At 43.2% G+C, this 14,536-nt stretch overlaps 1 protein-coding gene across 1 annotated transcript in view; it reads left to right on the forward strand.

The window, feature by feature from the left end:
- The window catches only part of CACNA1C (calcium voltage-gated channel subunit alpha1 C), a 721,004-nt gene that overhangs the window by 524,597 nt on the left and 181,871 nt on the right, over positions 1 to 14,536 (forward strand). The window contains exon 8 of the mRNA XM_029953179.1: positions 7,583 to 7,686. Coding sequence (XP_029809039.1) covers positions 7,583 to 7,686 — 104 coding nt within the window. The remainder of the gene's footprint in view (positions 1 to 7,582; positions 7,687 to 14,536) is intronic.

Consider the following 14,536-nt stretch of genomic DNA (forward strand, 5'->3'; position numbering starts at 1 on the left):
TAATCTAAGAACTAGGATCAGTTTGAAACCCTGAACATTATCCCTTTCACCTTGTGGCCAAATCACAATTAAGTAGCATAAATATCAATCAAGTGTCTGCTCACTGCTGACTTTGTACTTGAGATAGCCCCATGCTCTTATGAAACAGAATAACATGGCCACTTACTCAGGGTTTGGAACATCTGGAGAGGGTTACATATAAGACTTGTGGGAAAGAGAAGCAGCAGTTAGAGTAGGCATCACCCAAGAATACACATTTCTAGCTCTTTCAGAATCTAGGTGCCAGAATAATCCTTCATCAAGAGGATTCTGTAGATATCTGCTCACTCAGTACCCTCCTGATCCAGGGACCCCAAGAATATTACATACTGTGCAGCACAGTAAGTAGATTTTCCTGGACTCACACCTCAGCCCAGCCTACCCACAACATACTAGGATCACTTCTTTCTGACACTGCCCATTGCCCCCCTGCAATTGGTTTCTCCAGGATCAGTTGTTTCATTGATTTTTTAAATATAAAGTGAGCTTAAAATACGATTAGAAAGAATACTTAATGAGAAATCATAAAAGAAAAGATGAAAAGATTTTTTAGAATCACAAATAGTGTCTTCTGTAGTAGTTGGGTTAGTTTGGGCTCAGCAGGAGAGCTTAGGAACAAAATTCTAATGTTTTAACCTTTCATAAGTCAGTTGTCAGCTCCACACTTTGTCTTGTCATCTCACTTATATGTTTGGACATGCTGGCAAGATAATTCCTACTAAACTAACTCTCTCTCTCTCTCTCTCTCTCTCTCTCTCTCTCTCTCTCTCTCTCACACACACACACACACACACACACACACACACACACACAAGATGGCCACCTATCTCTGCTCTTGGTACTGCTGAAACATCCATCATTTATGACAGGATTTTTGCATCCAGGCAGGTTGATTCAGGATTTACCCTATTTTTCCCCTACTCCATCTTTTCTTCAAAAAGCCACCTCTTTCCACTACAGAATATAGAAAATGAGTCTCTGAAGCCACCAAGAAAGAAGAAATGGAGCTGAGCTCTATTGATGACCTAATAGTCATTCTAAATGAAGAGCTGAGAAAAAATCCTCAAGTAACCTAAAAACAGCATCCTGGGCTCTTTAACAGGTATCAGAGTAGAGAAAGTGGTAGGTCCTACTTAAGACCCTGCAGTTCTTAATTTTTAATCTGCTTTGGTTAAAGTGTTCCCCACTTAGTGAACATGCTGCTTTAAATAAAGAATGTCATTTAGTAAACTAGTGGTTTATAAGCATATCAAGAAAGAAAATTAGCATCTCTCAAAGCTATTATTTATTTAATTATTTAGTTTTATTTTATTCCTTTCATTGGCATTAGAAGAGTCCTTATTACTCAATAATTCCATTTAACAGACATTTATTGAGCATTTACTATGTTCTCAGGACTGAGTAGGGACTGGGGAGAGAGATGGGGAGATGTCCTGCCCTCAAGGAATCTAGGATCTGGTTGAAGAGCTAGGGGACACACAAACATAACTTAGCAGCACAGGACAGTACAGTCTAGGAGAGCAGCAAGAGCTCCACACTGGCACAGAACACTTCAGGGAGAAAGTGGAATTTCACTGGTCTTGAGGCTCCTCCTCCTGGGAAAAGCAAACTTTATAACATTTTGGGAGATTGGAGAGAACTGTGTTTTAGGTTCTCTCAAAAGGACAGCTCAGCTTCCCCAAAGTGTTCTCACCCAATGTGTCTGAAAAGCCACCAACCTAGAGGTGCAGTCACAGGCACCAAACTCAACCCCACACCTGGTGGCTGCCCAGGACAAACAAGCATGTCTTCCTTTGGCTGCAAGCCAGCCTTCCCCTACACAGGTATTCATACCAGGGGCCACCACTCCACTCCTTACACCCAATAACCTTCCCCAGGATGTCAATGAATGATCCCATCTGAGTTCAGGGATTTTTTTTAATAGCTCGAGGAGTTAATTTTGTTGGCTTGTCTTCATGTCAGAAGGTTGTTGGTGTCTTTCTCCACACAGTCCAAACTTTTACTTGTGCCCTGAGGCATTCACAGATTTTCCATATACAACAATAAGTAGGTGCAGAGGGTGGAAAGGAGTCAGGTAGAACCTGTTGTCTGATTTGCTGCTCATTGACCTGTGGATGGAAACCCTATGTCCAGCAAGCGAGGTGTCAAAGGCCAAGAGTAGTCACAGATTTTTTGAGCCCTCACTCTGGGTACTGGTATTCATAGCAGCCATCATCCTCTCCTCTAATGATATTCTGTGGAAACACTGTGACTTCTATGAGTTTATGCCTCCTGCCTTTGATGACAAGTGATGGCCCCCTTGGCATTTGCTGAAACTATTTAGTCTTTTTAGGTCCCCAGTGCCTGTGCCATGAACCTGATAGGAGAAAATACCACAACTTGAATATGTAAATCATCCAGGCTTGAGAGTAGCCTTGACAAACTAGGGTCCAGGGGGTGTTGTTTCTCCTATTTTTTTCTTTTTGGGAAAAAATAAATGTTGGATTTGAAGGTCTAAGGTTGAACTTGCCCTCAAGGAATTAGATGTTCTTTTCAAAAGGTTCTTCTGTATTTTTGATTCAGTATCACTTTTGGTGTATCTATGGATTCTGGGAATTATTTTAATAAGGGATGTGTTTCAGCAAAGCCTGATGTCATCCTCTTAGTCCTTGCGCCTGGAGACCACAATGACTGCTTATGATGGACATCAAGGTGCCTAAATGTGTGCCTTCCTTACAAAAGTCACAAGGCTTCCTTTGTTATAGGTCTAAGAAACTTAACAGCTTTAATGGTTTGAGAAAACCTATCTTTTTTCACCTCTAAATAAGGGTATCAGCAATCTGGGTCATTTTTAAAAAATACGTCTTTATTTATTCTCTCTCTTCTTAATAGCTCCATTCCAGCTGATTTAAGACATCAATCTCATCACTCCAGGCATTGCCCTACTTCAGAGCCACCCAGCATTGTATGCTCTCTACCCAGTCTGCCCCCAAAAGTAGGTGGCCTAGAATAAAGAAGAAAAGTAAAAGAGAAGACAAAAGGGGTGCTTTCCTCTCAGGCCACAGCCACACAGACCAGAGAATCACCTGCTGGTGGCTTCTGAGCATTGCTTGCCGAGGAAATGATGGGGTCTTAGGAACACCTTGGAAGCTTGCTAATCTCCCCACCTGTCCTTCTACTTCCTGCCCTTTACCTGCTATCCTGCAACTTAAACCTTTGAAAGAGGGAGAGACCAAATCAAGACCATAGGACAAAATATAAGTGTGGATCACAAGCCTACTGAATATAGCCCTGGCTCTCTATGGGATATATAGGTCATGAAAATATCTATGGGTCATGAGGCTATCAATGGGATATCTATTGGTGATGAGGTTGTTATGAGGATATCCATGAGATATCTATGACTCCTGAGGTTATAGGATATCAGTGAGAAATGTATGGGTCATGAGGATATCCTTGAGATATCTATGGGTCATGAGGTTATCCATGGGTCATAAGGTTATCATGAGGCTTCTCTGGGCTATTTGTGGGCAACATGGTCTATAGCTCCATCTATTCGAGGTCCTTAATGATGGTGGAAGTCACTCCCCTTGTGACACAAAGGAAAGAACAGGAGCAAGGAAGCTTCCCGGGTTCATGAGTTTGTTGTCACGTGAGAAATATGTGGCCTGGGGAACTGTGTTTTCTGTGAGGTTAAGTATTCACAAATTTAGGGGTATGAGAAACCAGTCAGAAGAGATTTAATTACAAGGAGGCTGGTTCACTGCCAACCAGCCCTCCCTCCCACTCACCATATGCCTGGGCTCCAGAGGCAGCTCTGAGTGTGAACTGCAGCAAACATGCCATTACCTTCTGGAACTACCTGTTCCTCACTGTCCTGAGAAAGGTGAAGAGGTCTGAGATCCTGGTTGAAGCAAGTGAACTCACTCAGAACAGGACCTCTTGGGGAAAGCTCTTCTAGGATGAGCGCAGAGTAACTGGTTGTTCAGAAACCTGGGATCTATGCACCATGGGTTGTATCAAAGCACCATGGGTGCTTTTCACAGGTGGGTCCACAGCTTCTGTCAGCTTCCTGACCTGCCCACCCTTGCTAACTTAGGGAAGAGGAAGGGGCTCTGACTTTCATTGGCAGGACTTAATCTGAGAGAGGAAAAGCTAGGACATCTGAAGGCTTCATGGCCTTAGATCCAGTCTCCATAAACACCTCCTGGCAGATGCCTTCTCCTATCTCAGGGCTGTTTTCAACCCTGTCGCTTTCACTAGCACAGAACGTAGTGTCTTACACATAGTAGGCACTCAGGAAATACTGTTGAGGCATCGTGGACTCTAACGAGACCGCTGCTAAGAATAGGGAATGGCTTATTTCACAGTTTCCCATAATAAAATGCAACATTCAGACCCTGGGATCACATAGTCATCCTTACAATCATTATGTGGCTGTGGTTGCCCGCTCACTGTGGTGCCTATGCCTTTCTCCTCCCTAACTTCATTTTACCAGTCCTGCCCCTTCCTCCATTTTCTTTTTCTCCTCCTGGGAGTGAAGGTGGCTATTGGCCTTTCCTTTGCTGGTTACTCTCTGTTTAAAGGAGGCTCCTAGGCTCCTTGTGACGGGGCCAGAATCTGATACACAGACCTTTCTACCCTTCTCTTATAACAGCTGATGTTTTGCTGGATATTTTAGTATCCAGACACTGGAGAGGATACTAAAGAGCCTGGATGGCTTTTCAACTATGGGCTCAATTTTTAATAATTGCCAAGTTCCTAGGAAACCCACCATCCTGTCATAGGATCACATGGCTTCTGGGTTCCTTCCTGTTCCCGTACTCCTTCTGCCTTCAGTGACCCCATAGTGCAAGGTTTACCCACTCCTGCCCGGCCAGGCCCTGGCTTGCTTCTCCAAGCCTCATAGAGCCACTCCTCCCCTTGAGCTTCTATAACCCTGCCTGTTTATTCCTATGACTGCATTTACCACCTCCCATTGTAGTTGCCTTTTATTTATCCATCCCCCATGCTAGCAAGGGCTTCCTATTTATAGCACAGTGCCTGACACATATCAAGTTCATTGATTCCCTCAATATTAACTGAGTACCTGTATGTCCAAGGCACTGTTTTCAGCACCAGTGAACAAAACCAGAACTGCCTGTACTCATGGAGCTTATATTCCACATGGAAGACACACACATAATAAATGAATAAATTATAAAGTTAGAAAGTGATAAGCACTATGTGAAAAGCAGCAGAGTATTTGGGAAGGGGAATGCTCAATAAATTCATGCTGAATTGAATTATGACATGGTTAAGGATACATATGTTGGAAACTCTTCTTTTGCTGAGTGAGTGACTCAGTTTAAACCTATGATCCCCAAGCCCTTAACACAATTTTGTACTCTTCACTATGGCTACTTTGGTAGAGTCCTCTAACAAAAATAGAGTAACCCCAGATACATAGTATTAGATTTGAAAAGAACATAATAGGAATACAACACTTCAAACTAGGTAGATCTCCCAGTACTTCTCAATCTTTTTTATTCAGAGCACACAGAGAACATAGCATTTGTCCAGCATGATTAGGTACATGGATAAGGTTTCTGGGAGCCTGAGAAGCCCTAGGGCTGAGGGTGGTACTATCCCAACACACATGTAACTCGTTTGAGTCACCTGGCTTTCAGATCACCTGGGTGATTAACATTCACACTTGTGAGGTGCACTGATTTGGAGGTAATGGCCCAGGGATCTGTGATGATAACAATTCTTTCAGATGATTCTGACACTGGTGGTCTTCAGACCACACTTTCAGGAACATTGCCATGTAACAAAGCAGAGACAGTATTTGTTGTATCCTTATTTTTGAAGTTGGGAGTTATGGAGAATGGTGTAAATCAGGGGTTCTCAAACTTTAATATACATCAGACTCACTGCAGGGCTTGTTGAAATATGGCTTGTTGGGTCCACCTGCCAAGTTTCAGGAAGAAGCCAGAGTTTGTGCATTTCTAAGCAGGTGAGGGCCACACTCTGAGATCCACTAATGTTAATCATTCAGGAAGCTTATGTATTAGGAATTTGGATTCCTGTAAGGTAATTTCACAAGGACAGAGTTGGGGTTCATTTTAGGAAGATAAGATTAAATCCTGATTGGTCTAGCCAGAAAGCATCAAAAGAAGTAGATTTGAGAAACTAAATTAGAATACATTTCCTGTTTGGTAAAAATGCTGCTCTGTGACTTCATGTCATGTTCACATCTACCCTCCAGCTAGTGATGCTGGTAAATGTTTAACCAGTGATTCTTCGGAGCAAAGGGGAGGGGGTCTGATCTGTGTCATTTGGACATTTCTGCCCACCATGGCCAGCTTCAGGCTACTATAGTGATGTCACTGAATGTGGAACTGGGAAGAGACACAGTGGCTCTCCAAAGCCTGGGGAACCAGTTCCAGCACACCACTACCTCCAGTTACTCCAGGGTTTGCAGCCTTTCAAACTGTTTCCATGTCCCTTGTTAGGTGTGGTCACAGTCTCCAGGTTATAGGTTGTTTCCATCTAGGAAATATGGTTGCAGGAGTAGAAATGTTCTCTGGATATGTAACTAAAACAACTGTCTTTCCTGGGCCATGGCCCATAGTGCTCATGAAGCACTGGACTTTTGCCTGTAAATCCTGGGCCCAGCTCAGGAAAGCCCCTTAAGACAGTCTCTCCTTCCTCACATCCTTGAAGGTTCTGGATCTCTGGCTCCATCAGTAAGAGCTAAGGCACTCCTGACACCAAGATTAGGTGCCCACAGGGTGCAGTGAAAGATTTAATGCCATGTAAACCCAACTGAGCTAACACTATCCTACACTGAAGAAATCATTTTTTAGGTGGCCCACTGTCTTAGACAAGCAAAAACATTGAAAAAAGCTTTCTGTTCCAGAAAATAAAACAACAGAGAGAGCCAGAAAAGCCTCCTCTTGAGACAGAGCCTGCAAAGGTCCTTTATAGGTCAGGACAGGGTCATGGGGAAGTATTTTGAACATCAATGGTAACAGTGGTAACCGTGGACCCTGGTTCAGCCTCACTAGTGTCTGGTTCTGTCCACACCCTTCCTGTCTGCCTCCTCACTTTAACTCATTCTGCTCTCTCTTTCCTGCTCTTTTCCTGCTCTCATTCTGCTCTTCATCTTTCCAGATGCAGGACGCTATGGGCTATGAGTTACCCTGGGTGTATTTTGTCAGTCTGGTCATCTTTGGATCCTTTTTCGTTCTAAATCTGGTTCTCGGTGTGTTGAGCGGGTAAGCTTACCATTTCTATGTACTCTTTACAATGCAGCCGAGCAAGGTCCCAGGTCCCACTATATCCATCACCAGGGTCCTGAGGGATGGGATCCTAACAGGCCAGGAAAACCAGAAAAAAAGTCCCTATTCAACCACAGATTCTGACCCATTGGCTGGGCAGGCTATTTGGTGTCCAATTTGCACCTAGAGGATCCCTGTGTCCCGGCACTGTATGGGTCAGTGTCCAGGAGCTGGTGATGGGCACTTGGCCATGCTCGGCTGCTGAGTGTGCCTCACTAACTATCATTCCATTCTTCCAGGTCAATGATGCCGTAGGAAGGGACTGGCCCTGGATCTATTTTGTTACACTAATCATCATAGGGTCATTTTTTGTACTTAACTTGGTTCTCGGTGTTCTTAGCGGGTAAGCAGGACCAAGGAAAAAGGTCTTGATTTTATTTATCTTATTTACTCTTTCTGCTATTCCTGGCTTTATTCTTTTTTCTGGCTCTGATGAACCTGGGATAAGAGGCCACCTCAGGAGCCTTGAAGTGAATGTCCTTGGCCTGGCTGGACAGAGGATCAAATGTACAAGGATTAATCTGTTGGTTTGGGCTTCATGAGGAGATATCTAGACCCACCTGTCTCCTGCAAGCTCATCCAACACCCTCCCACCCTCAAGTGGCTATTCACATAGGCAGGATGCTTCTCCTTCTGCCTGAGGGTTGTGTGGTGAGACCCTTGAGTCAAAAGCGTTTGCAAGCAGAGATTGCAGGGAAGATTCATAGACTGTGCTGTTAACACATGCAGCAGCCTTGCAAATAGGTACTTGCCTGATTACAGTTTGGGACAGGCTAACAGTAAAGATTTCAGGTAGCTCTTATTTGGTGTTGAATGGACTGGGGTAATAAGAGTTGAAAAATAAATAAATAAACCATTTTAAATATAATATAAATAAACAACTACAGACTAAAAATAAAATTCCCTTTGATTCTAATTCATAGACTCAGCAGTCCATGTCTAGTATGTCCTTTTCTGGATGGAAAGGGGAGTTAGCTGTTCAAAGCTATAGATTATCTGAGACTAGAAAAGATGGAATATACTTTCCTTTAAATTTATCTACTTGGCTATAAGTATAAAGTTTGCCTAATATCAGCCTTTCCTCTGATGATGACGTTAAAAAGTGGTAGAAATAGCATATGGTTGAGGCATCAAGCCACCCTGGGGATGACCGCCACTGGGCATTTCTTCAACCTACCTTCTTCTTCATAAGTCCATGCCAGCCATGCCAAGGCCTAACACCTAAATGCTCCTGGTGACCTGCTCATGGGTGACCCACTCTATTGCCTTTGCTACATGGGGGCGGGGGACAATCTATTTCTGCCCTGCTCAAGACAGGTCAGTTGCTTTGAATAGCCTTTCCTATGTCTCCAGGGACATTAATGCTGGGACAAAGACAGGCATGCTGGGAACAATTGCATTTTATTTTTACTAAGTACATAAACTGGGAACAGCTACTTCTGTCTCCTGCTGTAGCCTAATGCATTGTAGGAGCATCAGGTTTAGTCTTTGGGATTTGATGAAGGAAAGAATCTGCTTCCATCCTCACTTCTTGCCATGGTAGTGGCCTGTTAGAGACTTTGATGACACCATGCCTTTTGCCAAGGTAAGGCCACACAGGAAACTAGTGTCTTCCATCAGGGATAAAAATAATGAACAGGACAGCATATGCCCCTGATTAGCTGCCTGGAAGGTGGAAGTGTTTTGATTTTTGTGTTCCAACACAAGAAAATGCCGCTGTGTTTCTATGTGAATTACCAAGGAAAGCATTGAAAAATCCAACTTCACAACTCCCACCCAAGACAAATTTGGATATTCCAGCTCTGCACTTGTTAGATGCAAAATGTTAGACAACTTCTCCCTTTTAAACAATCTGAAAAAATGAAGATAATAATACCAACTCATAGGTTGTTGCGATGATAGAATGAGATCATTTGTGTAAAATACTTAGCATATAGTAAGTGCTCAATAATGGTGCTGTCATGACAGTGACTATTATTTACTTGGTACCTATCATAACTGGAATTATTGAATAGAATCATCAACCTTCTCCTTTTAAAGATGAGGAAAGTAAGCCCAGAGGTAAGTGACCTGCGTGACATCATTGTGCTTATAAGTATCAGAATGAGGGCCAGCACACAGGCACAGCCTGGACCCCATGTCCCATCACTGTCTGTGGGATATACACTGAATGAACTTAAGCTGTAACACAAGCCAGAGCTCTGATCCTTCAAAAAAAAAAAAAAAGTGATTCCACTCTCTTACCCCAGAGGTTAGGATCAATTCTAAGCCAGTGAAGTCCTCCCCAGGAATCCAAAGTAGAGAATCAGCACTAGCCCATGAAGGCCCCTCCTTGAGCAGAGTATCTACTCACAGTCATTCTTGCTGCTCCCCCCCACAAAAGCTATCTTCATGGTGGTATCAAAGCAGAGAAATCAAATGGCAACAGTTGCTGATGTGAGAGAAAAGTTGTTTTGAAGACCATGTCTTGGCCCAACTCAGTCCCATTGAGTGTAAAAATATCTATCCCAGAACCGGGCATAAAGTAATACTTCAAACGTGAGTTGATTCTGAATAGGAACACTAAAGCTTTCAGACTTTGGAACTGAGCTCTGGAGTGCGTAAATTGGTCTCTGCAGAATACCTTCCCCAGCAACTGCTCCCTGACCCAGAGTGGGAGTCTGCTCCTCACAGCTCCAAAATTGCTGAAGGAACATCTATCAAGCCCTCCTGGGCCTCTGGGCACACCCTCTGCTAGTCAAAGAAGTGTCTGTGGACAGATATCTCCCTCTTGTTAGTTTAAGGAGGCCTCCTAATCAGTCAACAGGGATGACCATTCTGAATGGGCCGCCCTGAGTCTATGCAGTGACAAAATCTGGAATCAGGTTCTTATTGGCTGACCACATGGGGGCAGTGGTTTCAGTTTTGAGTCACCTTCTTGATCAGTCAGGACAATAATATAAAAGTCACCACAGGAATACAACAGAAATCCCACTTATTCATCCGTCAGACTTCTGATTAAGCTAACCTTCCGAAAGTGTCCAAAAAACTCTCAGAGCTCCACAGAACTTACTGTCCCAATGTTAGCATGAACAGTAACTATCATTCTCCATGGCAGACTCTGTGCATGGAGCTCTAAGTGTATAACTCATTCAGTGCTCACAACAACACTATGAGCTAGATGTTATCTATATCTCCATTTTATAGAGAATAAAACTGAGACTCAGATGAGGAAACTACCTCAATTATTACAGGTGAAAACGGAGAATCCAGGATTAAACCCAGCCAATGTGAATCCATAGCCTCTACCTCTATCCTCCATGTTCTACTGTCCCCAAACCCTGTTAACCAGCTAATCCCATGTTCCTAAATTAGAGTCAAGAAGTGGAGAGGTGAAGAGCAGGAAGTGCAGTGAGGAGGGATGAGAGAGGCTGAAAGGGAACAGAACCAACCCATGGGCTGGCTGCTGGAAACAGCCACTAGGAACAGAAAAAACCCAACAAGAAGCTGCAAAGCCACCACTCAGGAGGCTGCATTTGGCACGGGGGCTGGCAGCCCTGCACATCTTAACAGTCCTTGGGAGAGAACAGAGCCCCCGACTCAATACAACTACAGCCTTGGAGCATTTTGGAACTGGAGGGATCTGAGATCCCACACCCATTGGTTAAGGATAATATTATTTTACTGTTGGACTCAACACAGTAACTCATCCTCATAAATTATGCCCTTCAGTCACCAAAAAAAAAAAAAAAGGTTAAATTGTGCTTGGAGTGTTCTGTTCACGAAGGAAGGAAAGATGACACTCTATAATGTAAAAAATAGACATTCCAAGATTTTTGCCACCAGAGGATTAGACATCCTTTATCAAGAACATTCACATATCCAGAGCATCTTATTCCTCATGAGGCCAGATGGACTCAGTGTAAAGAATATTTATCTCATGAATTTTTTTTCCAAAATGGTTTCATGTTCATTATCTATTGATCCTCACAAGCTTGCAAGACTGGTATTACCACTGACAAGAATTGGATAATATTTGCTTTTCTCTCCAGAAATATCTGTCTCCAGCCTACTAAAATTAAAGCAGTGACAGTGAGATTCCAGACATGGTACTTAAATTGTTGCCAGGTAGAAGTTCCTGGACTCTTGTCGCTCTTTCTTTTTAAGTGATTGCAAATGCAGGATTTCAGACATGTGCCTTCCAGTAGACAAAGAACTCAGGATCTCTTTGATGGAGAGCCATCCTGTCCTTTTTCCCACTGGGAAACAGGCATGTCTCCCCAAAATAGCAGGGTCTTGGTGGACAGGCATTTTGCAACCTGACAGCATTCCTGGCCCATGGCACACAATGTCTAGGCCCAGAAAGTAGCAAGAGAAATGTCAGGACATGCATTCTTTGTGGGTGAAAGCAGAAGCAGTAGCAACATCTATAGTCATTTTCATTTTCTGTGAAGTTACATTTTATGAGGTCATCATGAACACTGAGCTAATGAATACTAAATCATTACTCTTAGGAGAAATACAGGGCTAGGATCCTGTGATTCTCTAGTCACAAGATTTTGGTCAACCAACAAATACACAACCTTATTTTATGTGTGTTTCTGTTTAAAGGCATCTTATCTAATATATATTGTTGACTCATTAACATTGTGCTCACGGCACTGTCACTGATGCCTGAATGGAGTTTATCTGACACATGTACTTTTTCCTTAAACCACATCACAGCCTTCTTGCACTAAGACAGCACTTCAGCACTATGTTTGGGGGCTATTTTTAACAGAAAAACCACCAACAAAAAGCGCAGAAACGTGAAACACATGGCACTAAAAAGACCATAAAAAGTATACTTGTTTACAGTATAAGAGCTGAAACGAAGGTAGAGTGTTGCCTTGTTTAACCTTGGCTGGGAGTGTGATTCCAGCTTTACCCTGTGCTGCACATATCTGCATATGACCACAAAGTCACACAAGTATCAATTTGGGAGTTACAAATAAATTTTAGTGAGTAAGCACATTCACAAATACAGAATCTATGAATAATGTGAATGGACTATGTTGAACATCAAAGGGCCTAGAGCCCCACCCAGCCTTTTGTATTGATTGAATTTTCACACACATCTCCCTTTGCATGCTTTACATTACTGAACACTGGCCCCAGCTCTCTACTCCACCCCTCATTTTTCATGTTGGCCATTGCTGGCAAGAGCTGTTCTCCTGCCTTATGACAAATGCCATGGCTATGACTGATTGTCTGGCCGGCTCTGGTCCCTGGGCCCAGCATAGCCCATCAGGCTGGGGCTTCATGTCTTCATAAACTCAGTCCCCAGAGCAGGCACATGGCTGGTATCCAGTAGAAGTGATAAAGAGAACCAGAAAATCCCTTACTGTGTGGGGTCTCGAGAGAGAAACGTTGGCTCAGCTTCCAACCAGCCATAAGCCTAGTTATACCCCTCATTCTATAGGAGCCAAGAGGAGCCAGCAGGGCTTCAGATCCAACCCTGCCTCTTCTCCTTTCCCCTCATACCCCCAACACAACCTCATGGATGTTTATGTTAGTTCCTCAGAGTCTTGGGGTATGGATGGTGAGCTGATGGGGCTGATGCTGTAACATAGGACTGGGTTAATTGCCCCTACTTCAGTTTGATCCCAACCCTCTTCTCCTGACTCCACAAGACAGTTGTGTTGTACTATAACTTGAGCCCTCTGCAAAATAATCCAAAGAGCTAAAGTGAACCCATAACTATTCAGTCACCTTACAACCCCAAACCCACTCCACAGAAAAGGAATGGAGAACGCAAATATGTGGAGGCAGAATGATAGTCCAGAGGAGGATCCTGGAAGCACAGCTATTGGAGTGGATTTGCATGGGGAAGGAACTACAATATGAGGTGACTGTCTCCAGAGAACAAGCCTACAGCCCAGGTGGTGTGCCCAGGTATAGGGGACCTATCCATGCTCATCCCCAACAGCAAAAGGAAGGAGGGAACAAAGCAAAGCAAAGCTTCCATCTTCATTTTGAGCAATCTGGCTCCTTTTCCCTGGCATTAAACTCCCTGGGAAGAAAATGAAGGTACCCGCCAAATGGCAGGAAGCCAGAGAAAGAGCAAGTTCAATCCAATTAGAATTGGATTCAATCAAATTTAAGAAGAAAATTCTATCCAAAGCAGAGCATCATTAATACAGCAGTTCAAGAAAACTCGTTAGCTTGAGAGCCCCCACATCTACCAATTAAAAAATTCCTTAGACCACTCCCTATCCTAACCCCTTTTAATCATAAAAATAGGGAATGCTAAAAATCTGTGCTCTCCGAAGCCACACAAGCAAAATGCAAATACTAGATAGATAATGGGGGTGGTGATAGAGGCCCCTCTACAGCACTGAATGGATTTAGGAACTGAGCTTTTGTCCCTCTGTGATTTGTTGCTGTGTCCTTCCCTCCAAGGTGCCTTTCCTTTGTGTAGCTTGTACAAGAAATTCCTTCAAGGTGATTGCTACAGCCTTCTGCCCTGAACTAGGCCTTTACTGGTAAGAGAAGGAGAAATCAGGTCTCTGTTAACTACCAGGATCCTCAGTACATGTCACACACACACACACACACACACACACACACACACACACACACACACACCACAAAGGCCACATTTCCCATAGACTGAATATCAAAGACCAAAATGCTCCTATAGTCCTATTTTGGAAGAAAAGGCATTAAGAGGTGAGAACTAGCCTTCTTGAATATTACTTTCTGCTGCCAGCCCCTTCCTTGCCCAGAAAGTGAATTTGAAGTCAGAGAGAAAATAAGAACAAAATCAGGAACTAGGAAAGAAATACCTATTTTGTCAGAAATTTTTCAGCAGGCCCTTCTTCCAGCATATCCCAATCCAATTCGAATTTCTACTCATTATTACTTTAAACTGAATGCATCATTTAACTTTTATATCATTTTGCTTTTATGTATTTTTCCATTCTGATTAGATTTCTTTTTAAACCAAAAGGGCAGCCCCCAGGACATTTTCTTGTGTCTGGAGTCTTCATTTGTCTCCTCGTGGGGAAGAACTTTCAGTAGATTAGAAATCCTTCCAGGCATGTTAAAAGTAGCAAAACAAACTCTAGTAATAAGAATAGAGATTGAGGAGGTTAAATCTCCTGGGCCTTAAATCAGTAGTGTATGGGTAAATATTTACCAATCCACTCTTTGTGGGGAGAAAAAGCCCTAGT

This window comes from Suricata suricatta, chromosome 10 (assembly GCF_006229205.1).
Source record: "Suricata suricatta isolate VVHF042 chromosome 10, meerkat_22Aug2017_6uvM2_HiC, whole genome shotgun sequence".
Taxonomy (NCBI): Eukaryota; Metazoa; Chordata; class Mammalia; order Carnivora; family Herpestidae; genus Suricata; species Suricata suricatta.